At 45.8% G+C, this 13,908-nt stretch overlaps 1 protein-coding gene across 47 annotated transcripts in view; it reads right to left on the bottom strand.

The window, feature by feature from the left end:
* The window catches only part of CELF4 (CUGBP Elav-like family member 4), an 860,865-nt gene that overhangs the window by 82,824 nt on the left and 764,133 nt on the right, over nt 1-13,908 (bottom strand). For 29 of the 47 annotated variants that reach the window (XM_074994371.1, XM_074994394.1, XM_074994372.1 and 26 more), the window contains one exon: nt 5,082-5,225. In XM_074994371.1, the coding sequence (XP_074850472.1) occupies nt 5,082-5,225 (144 nt within the window). The remainder of the gene's footprint in view (nt 1-5,081; nt 5,226-13,908) is intronic. The other 18 variants (XM_074994374.1, XM_074994397.1, XM_074994379.1 and 15 more) reach the window with 1 other exon arrangement.

The raw sequence follows: 13,908 nt of genomic DNA, 5'->3' as shown, positions 1-13,908 counted from the left end.
GACTGATGCTAAACAAGGAAAACCACATTTTCTGCCTGCCCCAAACTGAGTTTTTGGGAGAGACAATAAACAAAGGTGGAATCAAGCCTAGCTTTGAAAAAGAACACAAATTTCAGAACTGAATGCACCATTTAATGTACAAGAATTGAGATATATTCTGGGAAAGGTATATTACGTTAGTTGATACCAACAAGGTCTTCCTACATTGACAAAACTACTGAATGAACTGTTAATGGCCAGCACACCTTGGTTACAGGAGACAAATCAAGATATTACCTTCAGAAAGGTAAAGGACAGGACTTCAACAGCTCCAATTCTGAAGTACTACAGTGTGAACAAACCTACCATGGCCAGTATGGATGTAAGCAGGTCTGACCTGGATGATGGGTTGTTGCCCAAAGATGGCTCTGAGCGGAAGCCACATGCATTTTGATCTCATGCACTCACTGAAGCAGAAAAAGTAGTGAAAACGAGTGTCTGGCAACTCTATGGACACGTGAGAATCCAGGCAGATTGGATTCGTTTGTGCTGCTAACAGATTTTAACTGGCTGGTAACTCTCATAAAGGGAAAATACCTGGATCAAGTAATGCTGAAATGCTAGTGCCGTGGTGTTCAACAGGAATTCAAAGATCACCGCACTAGTGGTTGTCATCCTTCCATATTTGCCACAGCCTCCCCCAATAAATGCCCTCCCTCTCCCTCAGAGCCAGCCCCCCACGCAGCCCCCCCTACTCTAAATAAATGCCCTCCCCCAGAGCCAACCACCCTCAGCCTTCTAAATCAATGCCGGTGACTCAGCAGAGCACTGGAACCATCTCTGGAGTGCCAACAGGGCCACCGGAGCCGCTACTGGGCTGAAGCCACCAGGGCCACGACCGGGGCCGCCCCGGGGCCAGGGTCACTGCCGCTACATGCTTCTTCCACCGAGCAGTGGGGCATGTTCATGGAGCAGGCGGATGGCACTTCCCACGCGCAGCTCTAGGAGGAGCCACATTTAAAGGCTCCAAGAGCTGCCCTGAGGTTCCAGAACTGGAATCGCCACACATGAGCCGTGTCTACACGTGCACGCTACTTCGAAGTAGCGGCACTAACTTCAAAATAGCGCCCGTCACGGCTACACGCGCCGGGTACTATTTCGAAGTTAACTTCGACGTTAGGCGGCGAGACGTCGAAGTCGCTAACCCCATGAGGGTATAGGAATAGCGCCCTACTTCGACGTTGAACATCGACGTTGCCAGCCCTGGAGGACGTGTAGACGTTACTCATCGAAATAGCCTAATAGCCTAATAGCCTAATAGCCTAATAGCCTAATAAGCTATTTCGATGTTGGCTTCACGTGTAGACGTAGCCATGGTGTCCCGTTCGCCACACGTGGTGAGTAGCAAATGTATTGAACACCACGGTGCTAGAGTCTATTATTAAGGTTAATGTGACTTAACCCCATTACTAAATATGTTCCCAGGAAAGAATCTGAGAGTAGCAGGCCCTAGGTCATGGAGTCCAGCATCGCGCTCAGCTACCCAGGAGCTCAAAGATGACCTAAAGCTGTGGACAGTGTCTGAACAGAGACTAACCAGCTGTAAAAATCAACTCTGAGCGACAAACAACTTCAGGATGCTCCAAGTTTCACTGGGGAAGTGGAGGCTGGCTCAAACCTCTAACAGACAATAAGAAATTGACAAGATATTGACAAGAAATTGTTCTGTGGTGCATGGAAACTTAAGCAGTTCAGAGGGACTTATGATTATAGGCAATTGTGTCATAATTCCAAAGAAATGAGAGGAGAAATCCTAAATCTCGTCCATGAAAGGCATCAAGGGGTTAACTAAATGCGGTGAACAGGCCAACTAGTCGGTGTGGTGGCCAGGAATCAGCAAGGACAGTACGAGTAAAACAGCTGCATGTGAACATTGCAGATTTAACAGACAAAGAAACAAAAAAAGAAACTTTAATAACAATACTTTACTAGACAGACTGTGGAAGAGACTGGCTACAGCTTTATGCAAATTCAGAGGATATCATTACCTGGTCATCACAGAGTATTTTTCCAGGTAAATAGAAATAATGTACAGGAAAGACATAACATGTTGAAGTGTAACTGAAAGACTAAATACAGTACCCTTTTGCTCATTTCAATATGTTAGACCAGCTTGTGACAGACAACTAGCCATAATTTACTGCAGCAGAATTTAAGGCATTCTGAGTGAAATACGCTTTTGATCGTATTCCTAGCAGCCCACATTATCCACAACTGAATGGAGAGGCTGAGAGAGTTGTAAAGACAGCTGAGAAAATCCTACAACAGGAAGATCACTCCTTGCTCTTTTCAATTACATATCAGTACCAATTATCAGCTACTGAATATAGTTCAAAATAACTCCTGATGTGAGCACAAGCCAGAGCTACGTTTGCAAATTTTGGGGGAAAAAAAATCTACCTCGAAAATAGCCAGACACTCAGAAAGCAGCCAAACTGGATAAAAAGACTAAGAGAGCTTATGAATACTGTAAAAACAGATAGAATTCAGTTAGCCTGCAGTTACACTACAGCGATCTGTCACCAGAAGTCACTGTCAGAAGAGATTTCCTGACAAAACTGCTGTCGACAGAGTGCGGCCATGCACAAAAGTCAATTGGAAGAATGCTCCGTTCTGTCGACAGAGCAGCCAAACTGCCCAGCCACTCTCTTGACAAAACAGGCACCTGGAAGAAAAGCAGACAGGGCTGCTGATTGTTCTGGATGCCCTGTCTGTTGAGAGAGGGTCCCCCAGAGCATCCACATGGCTTTTTTGTTGACAGAATCTGTCAAGAGCAGCGTTATGCCTCATGGCTGAAAGGCAGAAAACTTCCAGTGAAAGTGCTGAGTTTTGTCCACAACTGTTGACAAAATGCATTTTGTGTATGGATGGTCCACCGGTTTGTTGTCAACACTCGCTAGCATACTCATAGCTTTAGAGAACTGCCTGGTCTTGTAGCTGGTGGCTGCGTACATGTCACACCAGAGGGAGAAAAAGGATGGGTGCTGTCATAAAGGAAAGGAATTCGGTGCCCAGACAATACATGATTGAGACAGGCAATGGAGAGCTCAACATAGGTCATCTGCATCTCCAGTTTATTCCTCAGAAAGAAGAATCAACAAAGCAAACTCTATGGATGACAGATGCAGAATAGTGAGAAGTCCTGTGGCACCTTATAGACTAAGATATTTTGGATCATAAGCTTTCATGGGCAAAGACCCACTTCGTCAGATGCAGAACAAAAAGACTCAAGGATTCCACTGGCAGATGTTGCAACTAATGAACAGCTAGGTGCCCAAGTTGTTATGCATTTAAGTTAGGCAATTAGGAAACCATTATGAATTGGACACAATAGACGTGTATTGAACTTCAATGACAGTGTGAGCCTGTAGAACGTACAAGGGGAGAAGTGATGGAATGCTAAACTGCATTACAAAGTTCCGCCACAAGGTGGTGCTGTGTAAAATATTTTATTTACAGCTGACCTCAGCCATAACTCGCAGAATATTAGAGGATCTTATGATGGTCATGGTGTGTATAAGCAAGCTCTAGAGGCAATCCATATCTGGCACAGAAAGACACGACAAAATACAACAAGCTGCCCTGTAGCACCTTAGAGATTAACAATTTTATTAGGCCATGAGCTTTTGTGGGTAAGCCCCACTTCCTCAGATGATAGGATATATCCTCCCAAACACACAACTCTACACATGCTGAGGATTGAGCCAGACAAGAGAGGGGAGGTAATTCCCTGAAGGAGAAGGCAATTGGATGCCAATCAGCACGCATGACTCCCCAGGGGATCCAGTTATGCTCAGAACACTTAGGAGAGGATGGAAGCTGCTTAGTCCCTTATCAAAAAAGAGGGAGGACGGGGAATTGTGATGGGGCTGAGTGCCAACATGCCAGAGGAAGCCAAGAGAATAGAAAGGGTTGGGGTTAGGGTTAGTACCGGGATAGGATTCAAGTATGCCTGCCTTCAACTGTGACTCAGTCACAGCTTCTAGGTGTAACTGGGAAAGTCCCTGACCACTCGCTGCCTCAGGTCCCCATCTTTGGGTAGAGTAGCCATCAGGCTCAAAGCCATTAATGACCATGAGGTGTTCCCCAGTGATGGCACCACAGGCAAGGTAAGTAGGTAAAGAGATCCATGCAGATACGTGGCTATGTAGTTCCTGGGTCTGCTCAATGTTGAGGCAACCCGAATCACCTGTCACTTTTACATTGGCCTACAACGGGGTTCTTACACCTTTCTGGAAAGCCTCTAGGTAACAGCCACTGTCAGAGATGGGATACAAGACTTACCGATTGACCAGGAGTCCCATTCAGTAGGTCGCCTCCGTTGCAAATTTTGCTCTGTGTGTCTCAACTGTTTTACCTCCGTTTGACCCAGATTTAAGTTCCTTGGGTCAGGGACCATGTATGTCTGTATGTATATGTGTATTACCCAGCATGCTTTTATGATTTTGAAGATACCAAAATGAAAACCACAATTTTCTACACTAGTCACCGATTCTGAGGACTTGAACAAGGGCACTCACAGAATAGCGAGAAAACACCATTGAAATCATGAGACTGGTTGAATAGATCTGAGAGCCACCTTGGGGTTCACAGCCTGGGAAGGCCACAAGGCTAAACCAGGGATGGTTTCAATTTCCTGAAATAGGGTTGGAGATGGGTGACACAAAACTGGAGTGGAATTGGATTTGGGTCCTGTTTTATCCAAATCTTGGATACTTTGTGGAGTCTCATTTTGGTGGTTATATGTTGGACCCAACTGGACATAGCTTAGGAGGGGCTGGATGTGAGGCTATAGTTTGATCATCACTGGAAGCAGCTGTCGTGCCTTCTGAATGTACTAGCTTGTAGCAGGCAGTGTGGGTCAATGGCTTGGACTTGTGTCTGTCCCATCACTGTGGAGCTGGTTTAATAAAGGCATCACACAGTCCTTTTCTTCCCTCATTTGTTCTTCCTGCAAGGTGGCCCGTGTGCTGTGCTATTGGCCGGTTGCTGCCTGACAAGCCAATTCTAATGAATATGCCAAGAACGGGACCTATACTTACTGCCTGTGCGTAGGCGCCGTAGGCTCCAAACTGGATGGCCATGGGGTTAAACATGCCCATCTGTCCTGCCATTTGCTGCATGCGCCTCATTGTACGCTCCTTGTCCGTGTCTGCAAACTTCACTACCAGGCTCGAGGAGGCCCCCTGAAGGAAGAGAAACAAAAAGAAAACAACCGGGGTGGTTTCCCATTAGTGCCCAGTGAACCCAATTTGCAACTGCACCTGTAACAGAGGTTGGCTGAGGCTCACGCAGTGGGCTTTAGAAATAACACAGCCATGGGCACCCTGCCGTGACGTTTAAATTCCACCATGATTTCAGCTTGCAGCAGGCCATGCAGGGCAACAGCTAAGAGGAAAAGGAATCTATACCACATGGGTAGGGAGAGTGTGCAATCAGACTAGCCTGCGTTTTCCTCTGAGCTCCTCCCTTCTGTGTGCTGGTTTAAATACCCTCTGTGAAGGGGAGGGGCTTGTTCTTTCCCACCTAGCAAAACTACTGGTCTGTTAGCCTTCTCTGGAGTGCAGCCCTCCCAATGGGGAGCTAGTGCCACTGCCTGGCAAGCTGGTAACTTCTGCAGTACAACTGGCCTGATTTATTTTGTGGGCAGTGCAATGGGTTAGTTCTATCCTTGCCAGATCCTGCTGGTGGGTCCTCTTTTCTCCAGCTGGGCCCTCACTGTTTTTAAGCATGTGTCTAGTAAGGACATGCAGGTGAGCTTTGCTTCCAGCACTTAGCACTGCACTCTCTGCAGATGCTTAAGCCTCATGCTGCATCTCACTGAGACAGAGAGGTGATAAGAGTTTCCTCCTCTGTCTTGAGAACAGGGGGCAGTTCAGAAGTGACCTCAGAAGAGGTCAGGGGATGATAAACCCTGCTGCAAATGTGGCATTTGTTAGCTGCAGTTAGCAAAGCTCTGCTCAGGTGGAGTAAGGGAAGTTCTCAACAAGGGAGCAACCCTGTTCGGTAAGCGGGCACAGACAGTATGCAATAATTAGGGAAGGGCAAACTCTTTGTGCTCAACTTTGGACCTGCTTGGGTTCAAATTCCAGACAGTGACGTAGTTGCTCTTGGGTAGGAATTTTCCAAAACACATGGGCTGCATCTATGCTCCCTGCTCTGACCTTCTGGGAGCAGCATGGTGATAAGCAGAGTGGAAGATGCAAATAAGGAACAGATTAAAATATCTCGTGCCTCATTTGCATATCTGGGCAAGATCTCACTTCTGGAAGATCCCCTTCAGGAACCAAAGCTGCTGTATAGACACGGGGGGGTCCTTCTGAAGGAAATCCCCCTTCCAGAAGACCTTCTTCTGCAAACACTTGCCCCTTCTGGAAGTGGGGGTGGTGGTGTTTGTGTACACGGCCATAATGTTGCTCTCTTTCTGATCCCTCTGACACTAGTGGAAGTTTTAAGGAGAAAGAGAAAAGCCACCTCTGAGCACCTTAGCAAATCTTGCCTAGTCAGGCTCCTTTCCCACTTAGGAGAGAGAACATGGCAGGCACATTGATATTTTCTATGCACATTGCTACAAAATTAGAGCTCAGTTAACATATGGGTTTTTCCGGTAAGCACATGTACTATATGAGTCATAACTACAGCTGGTAATTAGTATGCTTTTTTAACTCATGCAAACTCAAACTCATCATGCAGCTAGACTTTCTTCCACCTGGTCCTTTGATGGAACTATTTTTTTTTCTCACTCCTAAGACCTTCATCTTCTCCCCAGATGACTGACCATAAGTAATCAACTGCGAAATGGGGCAAGGTACAAGGTTCTACTTCTCAATCACAGTTATGTCTCAGTGGGACAAGAACCTGGCTTTAATTCATCTTGGCATTTGGGCCTTAGTACTGAGATTCCAGCAACAACCTGCAGTGAAAGTATTGGTAATGCTGCTAGACATTACTCACCTCCTGTGGTCCGGGAAATTTTCTCAGCCAGCACTCTCAGGACCTGACCGGTGCTGGATGAGAGAGGTTCAGCCTGTATTGTATTGTCACAACCTGGGCTCTAATTGTTCTAGGACACGTGTGCCCTTATGCAGAAGGGGGAGTAAACTTAACTTGCTTTCTCTCCTCCCCCAATCGGGGAACAAGATTCATTCTACTGAAGTTAGAGTTACGTTATTGCTAGCTAGCGATATCTTAATAGAATTCTTTAATGCACAGACAATGCCTAGCAAAACAGGGTCCTGGACTATGAATCCCAGATATTACAATAACACAAATAAATAAATAATAGATATGTCTGCAGGAGCTCCAGCATATGCATATGCAACATCTCCTGCAAATCCTTGTAAGGAATAAATAGCGGAGGAATTAATTTGCTAAAGAAGCTAGTCTGAGGCCACACAATGAGCAATGTTCCCTTGGATTAGCAGCACAGGAAGCGATTTTCATTGGTGAGGAATCTTTCTTTTTGACCTGCCACTCTTTCTCTCTCTCCCCCTCTTGCTAATAAATCTATAACCCACTTGAACAATGTGGTGCAGAACAAGGGAGTGAAACAAATGGCTTAGCAAAACAAAGGGAGCGAGAGATGAATGCCCTATTCTAGGATGGAGAGTGGAATACAGGAGTTATTAAAAGAGCAAAGCAGAATAAAACCCGCATTCACCAGGGCTTCTGCTCAAGGCTGGGCAAGTTCTCATTTTTTTTAATCACACGATGTAGCTATTGATCCTTCCCCAAATCACACTCTTAATTGCAGCTCATTGACAAATGAATATTTTAATGCATACATTTCCTGCTAATTATCACCCGGACCAGTCCTTAATTAGATTTCAACACTCATTTAATTAACCCTGATCCAAGAGGCTGTTTGGTAACCTGGATCTAATGATCTGAACGTATTTGCAACCGTGCTGGAGAGAAGCTTTGGGCCAGGGTCAGCTGGGGGGCTCGGCTCAGAAGCCTCACATGGCAGAGCTGGGCCAGCCAAGGAAGAACACGGTTTGAAAGGACACAGGATTTTGGAGCTGAGTAAAGGGACTTACAGTTACCTCCCGGGACAGGTTTCAAAGAGGCAGAGTGGTCTGGTAGGTAGGGTGCGAAACTGGGAGGAGGCAAGAAGCAGGATTAGACCTTAGGAAAATCACTTCACCTCCCTAGATACCCCTCCACTCCCAGTTCTTTGTTTGCCTTGTCTGATCAGGCTTTGGGGCTGCTGTGGGGCCGTCTAGCACAACTGGATCCTGAATTTGGCTTGGTACATCAGGGCAGGCCACTGAATCACCCCCTCCCCCCAACTCCCAGGAGCCTGTTGTAGAGCAGGTCATGACTGATGGCATGGTGGCTGGGCCCACCACCTTCTGGAGTGGGGTGGAGTCCCTCCAGTCTCCACCAGGGGGTAGGGCCCTGTGGGTCTGGGACCAAGAGCAAGACTTTCTCACCATGTCAGTGAGCTCAGAGGGTTGGAGGTAAGCTGAGCCAGGCTGGGAATAGAGTGGGTGTGTGTGTGCGGGGGGAGATACCAGGAGGTTGAGAGGGGTAGAGCTGAGCTCAGGGGTCAGAGCCAGGTATGGGTTGCGGGAGTAGAGCAGGAACTTGGCTGTGGGGAGCTGGGCTGGGCACTGAAGTCTGAATGTAGCAAGGAGCAGGCTGGAAGGGAGGGATGGAAACAAAGACGTTTCATTGCTTTGTTTCCCTCCTCTGCTGGGAACCATCCAGTTGCAAATTAACATAATAAATGAGAGCAATGAAGATGGTGATGGAGAGAAAGGAGAGGGGTTATGGCAATATTAAATCACCAGCTTGCATATATAGGCTAATCATATGCACGCAGCTGAGGTTCTGGAATTGCCTAAAAAATACTTGCACATTTTTCTTTAAATCCTTTACACCCAGTAATATGGGATGCTGGCCTGTTGCAGTGAGAGGGCTGGGAGGGAGTGCCAGGCACTGGGGGTGGGGTCTGTGAGTGGGAGGGTGCTGGGAGTGGGGATCTGTGGTGGAGATCTCCAGGTGTGGGGCTACTGGGTATGAGGACTTCTAGGCATAAGGAAGTGAGGGTACTGGGCTGGGGGAACCTGGTGGCAGAGCACCTTGAGAGTGCAGGGCTGCGGTTGGACTGCTGGGAGAGGGTACTGCAGGGACGGGGGTGAAGGCAGCACTGTGCAGAGATTGGGGCAAAGGGGCACAATGCAGGGGCTAGTAGCAAAGGCAGCACACGCTGGGGATCCCCATGAGAACCAGGGGAAATGGGGGGTGCTATGCCAGGGTGCCATTTTCTTTGAGGCCAGCCCTGAGGCTATCAGATAAAACAAGGAGAAGAAAAGAAACATCCCAATCTACAAATAGCGGTGGATTTGGTAAAGCAGGGGTTACAAGCCAGGCTAAGTTGTGACGTGGGTGGGGAAGGAAGTCTACTGGCTGCAGCCAAACAGAAAAAAAGCAGGTTACTTGATTGCTGTGTAAAACAGATGTCTGTATGTATGCAAATATACATATATCATATATGCAAATAGCATTAATAGACAAAGTGCCGGTAGATAGTGCTGAAGAATATGTAGTACAGTTGTTTATAGAGGACTCATGAAATTGATCATTGTACACTGCAAATGGCTGCTAAGGTGCCGTTCTTCACATGTAGCGCTTGCGAGACGTATTGTGCTGGACTTAAACAGGGTTTTAATGCAAGGATTATCAGTAAAAATGCTATGCAATGTTAAGGAGACTTATTCTCCATGCTTGTTGCTTCACCCATAACACTAAGTTAGTTGGCATCTGTGCCTCTGTTCATTCAGACTGTTCAGGTTCTGTTAATTCTGCAAACGAAGTGTTAATGTGAACTTGTGTGAGTGGTCAGGGAAAAATGGGCCTTCCTGTGAAATATCTAACGCTTGCCTAAGTTGGTAAGACAATGACAGCAAGGGATGGCAGATGTTTTCCTCTACTGCACCTATGTTTTGCCTTGCATCCTCATAAAGAACAAAGCTAATGCCAGTGGGAATTCTCCATAAGGATTCCAGTGTGAAATAAGTAATACATGGTTACTGTGTGAAAGAGCATTGGACAAGGGGTTAGAGTGACGGCCTAAAAGTCTGAATTCCTTGATTACGTTACTAGTAGCAGTATCACAGGTGGTGCTTAGAAGTCTCAAATGACATTGACACCTCAACGTACAAGGTGCTGTCTAGCAAGAAATAACCCCTGTTGTTAAGAGTTAACATAGAAAAGAGCACCAATCCCTGTTGTTATCTCCATTCTATTGATAAGGAACTGAGGCCCAGAAAAATTAGGTGTCTTACAGTTTACATGAGGCAGTGTCAGGAATTGAACCCTACTTTCCGCACGCTAAGTTTAAGACAACACTTCAGCCCCAGCATCTGCCATCATGAAGCTCATTAAATGGGCCAGATTCCCAATGGATGTGGGTAGGGAATTCTATAGGACCATCATGTGAAATATAAATCACTTCTGAAGATGGTTAAAATCTGAGCTGGTGTAAATTGGAGTCACTGCCAGCTGAGAATCTGACTCTACTTTTCTGCAAAAAGATAATACTAGAACTGGTCCCATGCCTACTGTTATCTGCAGACAGGTCCCCATTGGACTCCATAAGATGGGGCCTCTTCAGTACTTCCTGAGCCCAAAGATTGTCTATCCAGCTGTAGTCATTAATGCCTGAAAAGTGCTTTGAGACCCATGGGTGAAAGCTGCTTCACATGGCGGATAGAGAAGGTTTATTTATTGGGCCACCACGTGGCTTCATTGCTTTAACAGCCAAGAGGACCATTATGAAAATTTAGCCTGACCTCCTGCTTAACACCTCATCTCCCTGTCTGATTATCCCCACAAAGCATTATTACAGGAGCGCCCGAGGGCAGTTCTGAGAGGACCATGATAGACCATGAAGGAGAAGCATGTAGGCTTGTTCCAGAGCTCATGGAAGTCATTGACTTCCACTGGTTTTGAATCAGGCCCCTAACCACCATAAGGCAGTCCCATGTATTTCATTTGCAACAGGCTGGCTAAAACCAGAGCTCATTTCCTTTACTCCTGACCAGTGTTCCCTAGAAGGTGAGCACGTTTGCCCCAGGAAAGATTCAGGTACTGCCTCCTTGGTTAGCAGAGTGCTTACAAGCCCCCACAGAGGGCAGCGTGTATTTCTATTTGTGGTGCACATCCACACACGGATAGAAATAAATTAAAGTGAACACTGCTCCTGAATTCCTTTGTAAAATGCTATGAGATCTACTGCTGTGAATCAGCGGATAAGAGTTAGATATTATTTCCAATTCTTTCCAAGCCTGGCAAGTCTACTTAACATGACTATCCTTGTTTGCTCCCCTGGTGCAGCTGGTAATATATTGCTCCCTTGGCACAAGCAGACATTCTGCGGTCTGGTGCTGCAAGGAAAAAAATGGACGTAAAAGTTCCCTGCCACTACACTCACTTTGTAATCCCTAATCAGAGTCCTCTGTGGGGAAAAAAAAAAAAAAAAAACTAATTTCCCAGCCTGTCTTGACGTGTGAAATAAAGTCGTTCTTGAAAACGGATGCTTGACAGGTCGCTTGTGAAATTTCATATTCAACTAAAAATAAAATATCCATCCATTGATATTTCATTAAAAGGGCAAGAAAACAAATCTTTTCCCCAGGTGTCTGGAGTGCTTCCCATTAGTTATGTCCTCCAAATGGAGTGTATACAGAAATTAAGTACAAACTTTACAGGAGACAAAATAATACTGTACTACTCCAGGCAAACCTCTGTCTTCTAGCACAATATTCTATGAAAAAGTCAGGAGAAATGATGTCCCTGCACAGTACAATTACGTATATATATTTATGTATTTATATATTTGGCAGGACCTATAAGCATAAGGACCTCTGGGTTCTGTGAAGCAACTTCCCTTAGTAATATTTAGGCTATGTTTATACTAGCCCAGAAGATCAAACTGCTCAGGTTTGTCTTCCAGGGTTTGATTTCATGCATCTGGTAAGCAAACGCAAAATTGACCTCTCGGGGGTTGAAGCTGATGCCTGTACTCCTTGCAAGATGAGAGGAGTAAGGGAGAAACTCTCCCATCGACCTTCTTCAGTAGAGACAGCCAAGTAACCCGAGTCTAATACGTTGATTCTAGCTATGCAATTGCCATAACTAGAATTATGTATCTGCAATTGACTTACTTTGCCTAGTGTGGACATAGTCTTAGATTATTTCTGTAACTCAGCCCACATTCAGCAAAGCATTTAAGCATGTTTAACGTTGATTATCTTAGCAGACCCACTGCCGCTGAACATGGGCTATAGTGTTTTGTTGAATTATTGCCTATATCTGGTACAGGTGGGTCAGTACACTGGTTAGATCAAGGGCTTGGTAATAAGTGTTTGGCTGCTTAAAGCTGGGCTTCTAGACTGAGATTTTAATGTATCTTAGGGTACATCTACACTACCTTGTAGATCAACCTGGTGAGGGTTGATCTTCCGGGGTTCAGTTTCACACGCCTAATGGGGTGCATGAATCAAACTATCAGGGCTCAACAGTGGACCCAGGTGCTCCTCAACCTCGCGAGGAGTAAGGGAGCTTAACAGGAGAAATCCTTCTGTCAACCTCCCTCAGTGATGATGGCCAGGTAAGTCGATCGTACATCAGCCGATTGACTTTAAGGTCTAGTGCAGACCTGGTTTAAGAGATCTAGGTACTCAAATTCAAGTAGGGGCCTATTGAAATCTCAGCCCTGCTTGGCGTAGAGCTGTTTTGAAAATCAGGATTCTTATTTAGATGCCACCATATGAAATTAGGAGCCCACCTTAGAAAATCTCAGGCTGGAGTTCTATTCCCAGCTGTGAAACTGATGTGCCACAAAGGGCAATGCTTCCAAACCACTATGCCTGAAGCCGGGCAATAACAGTCAGTGGGCGAAGCTTGTTGCCAAGACTGAAAACAGGGCCACAGCTGCCAATGCAAATCTGTAGCTTCACTGAAATTAAGGATGCTGGATTACATTAGCTGAGGATCTGGCCCCAGGTTGTAAAGACAGTTGAATATCCTTGAAGTTTAAGACAGGAAGTGAAAAAGAACACTGTGAGCAATTAGACCTTGCAGAGGACAGGGAACGTTACATAGGCTTAATGTAATTACACAAACTGGAATCAGGCCAGGACATCAGGACTAACAACTCACTCTTGTAAAATATGTCATTTTTTTCATACGCAGGGCTTCAATTTCATTTCTCATCTTCAAGATGAGTGGGAAAGCAGCCACAAGGCGTGATTTAACTTCACTGGTAAAGTTTAGACACGCTTGAGCTGTGGGTGACAGAGCCAGAAGGGGATAGGAGACATTCATCCAGCACGAGAGTGACAGAGGCCTTTGAAATTGCTACTCTCTTGGCAAGGGAATGTCTAAGCAGAGACAGTAGCTGCAGGTACTTCTGTCCACAGGTCTCCTGAGTTGTAATTTACGTGACTAGATGCTTGATTTAGGCCTTACTCCCGCACAACACACTTGTGAGTTTGTATCACTTTGAGCTAAAGTAATTACTTCTTGCAGGGTAACTGACACATTAACTAGTGAAGAAAATATACCTGATTTTAACTGGTACATGTTGAACCTTTCTAGTCCAGCTCTCTCGGGACCTGACTGGTGCTGAGCGAAAGAATTCCCAGAACTTGGGAGGTCAATATTGTCTAGCCACATTACCAATACTTCCACTGCTTATTGGGCTCTTAGAAGACATTTAGGGGATAAATTAAAGCTAGATAACAGCACAGAACACTGAGAGCCAGGACTGCTGGCTGTTAGCAAACTTTATGGGCCCGCAGGAAACTCGGCCACACCCATGATAAGTGGATATCTGACTAACTCAAATCATGCCGGACA

This window comes from Carettochelys insculpta, chromosome 5 (assembly GCF_033958435.1).
Source record: "Carettochelys insculpta isolate YL-2023 chromosome 5, ASM3395843v1, whole genome shotgun sequence".
In the NCBI taxonomy this organism is placed as follows: Eukaryota; Metazoa; Chordata; order Testudines; family Carettochelyidae; genus Carettochelys; species Carettochelys insculpta.
Note: the sequence above shows the minus strand (reverse complement) of the source record. Positions and strands in the feature narration are given on the sequence as shown.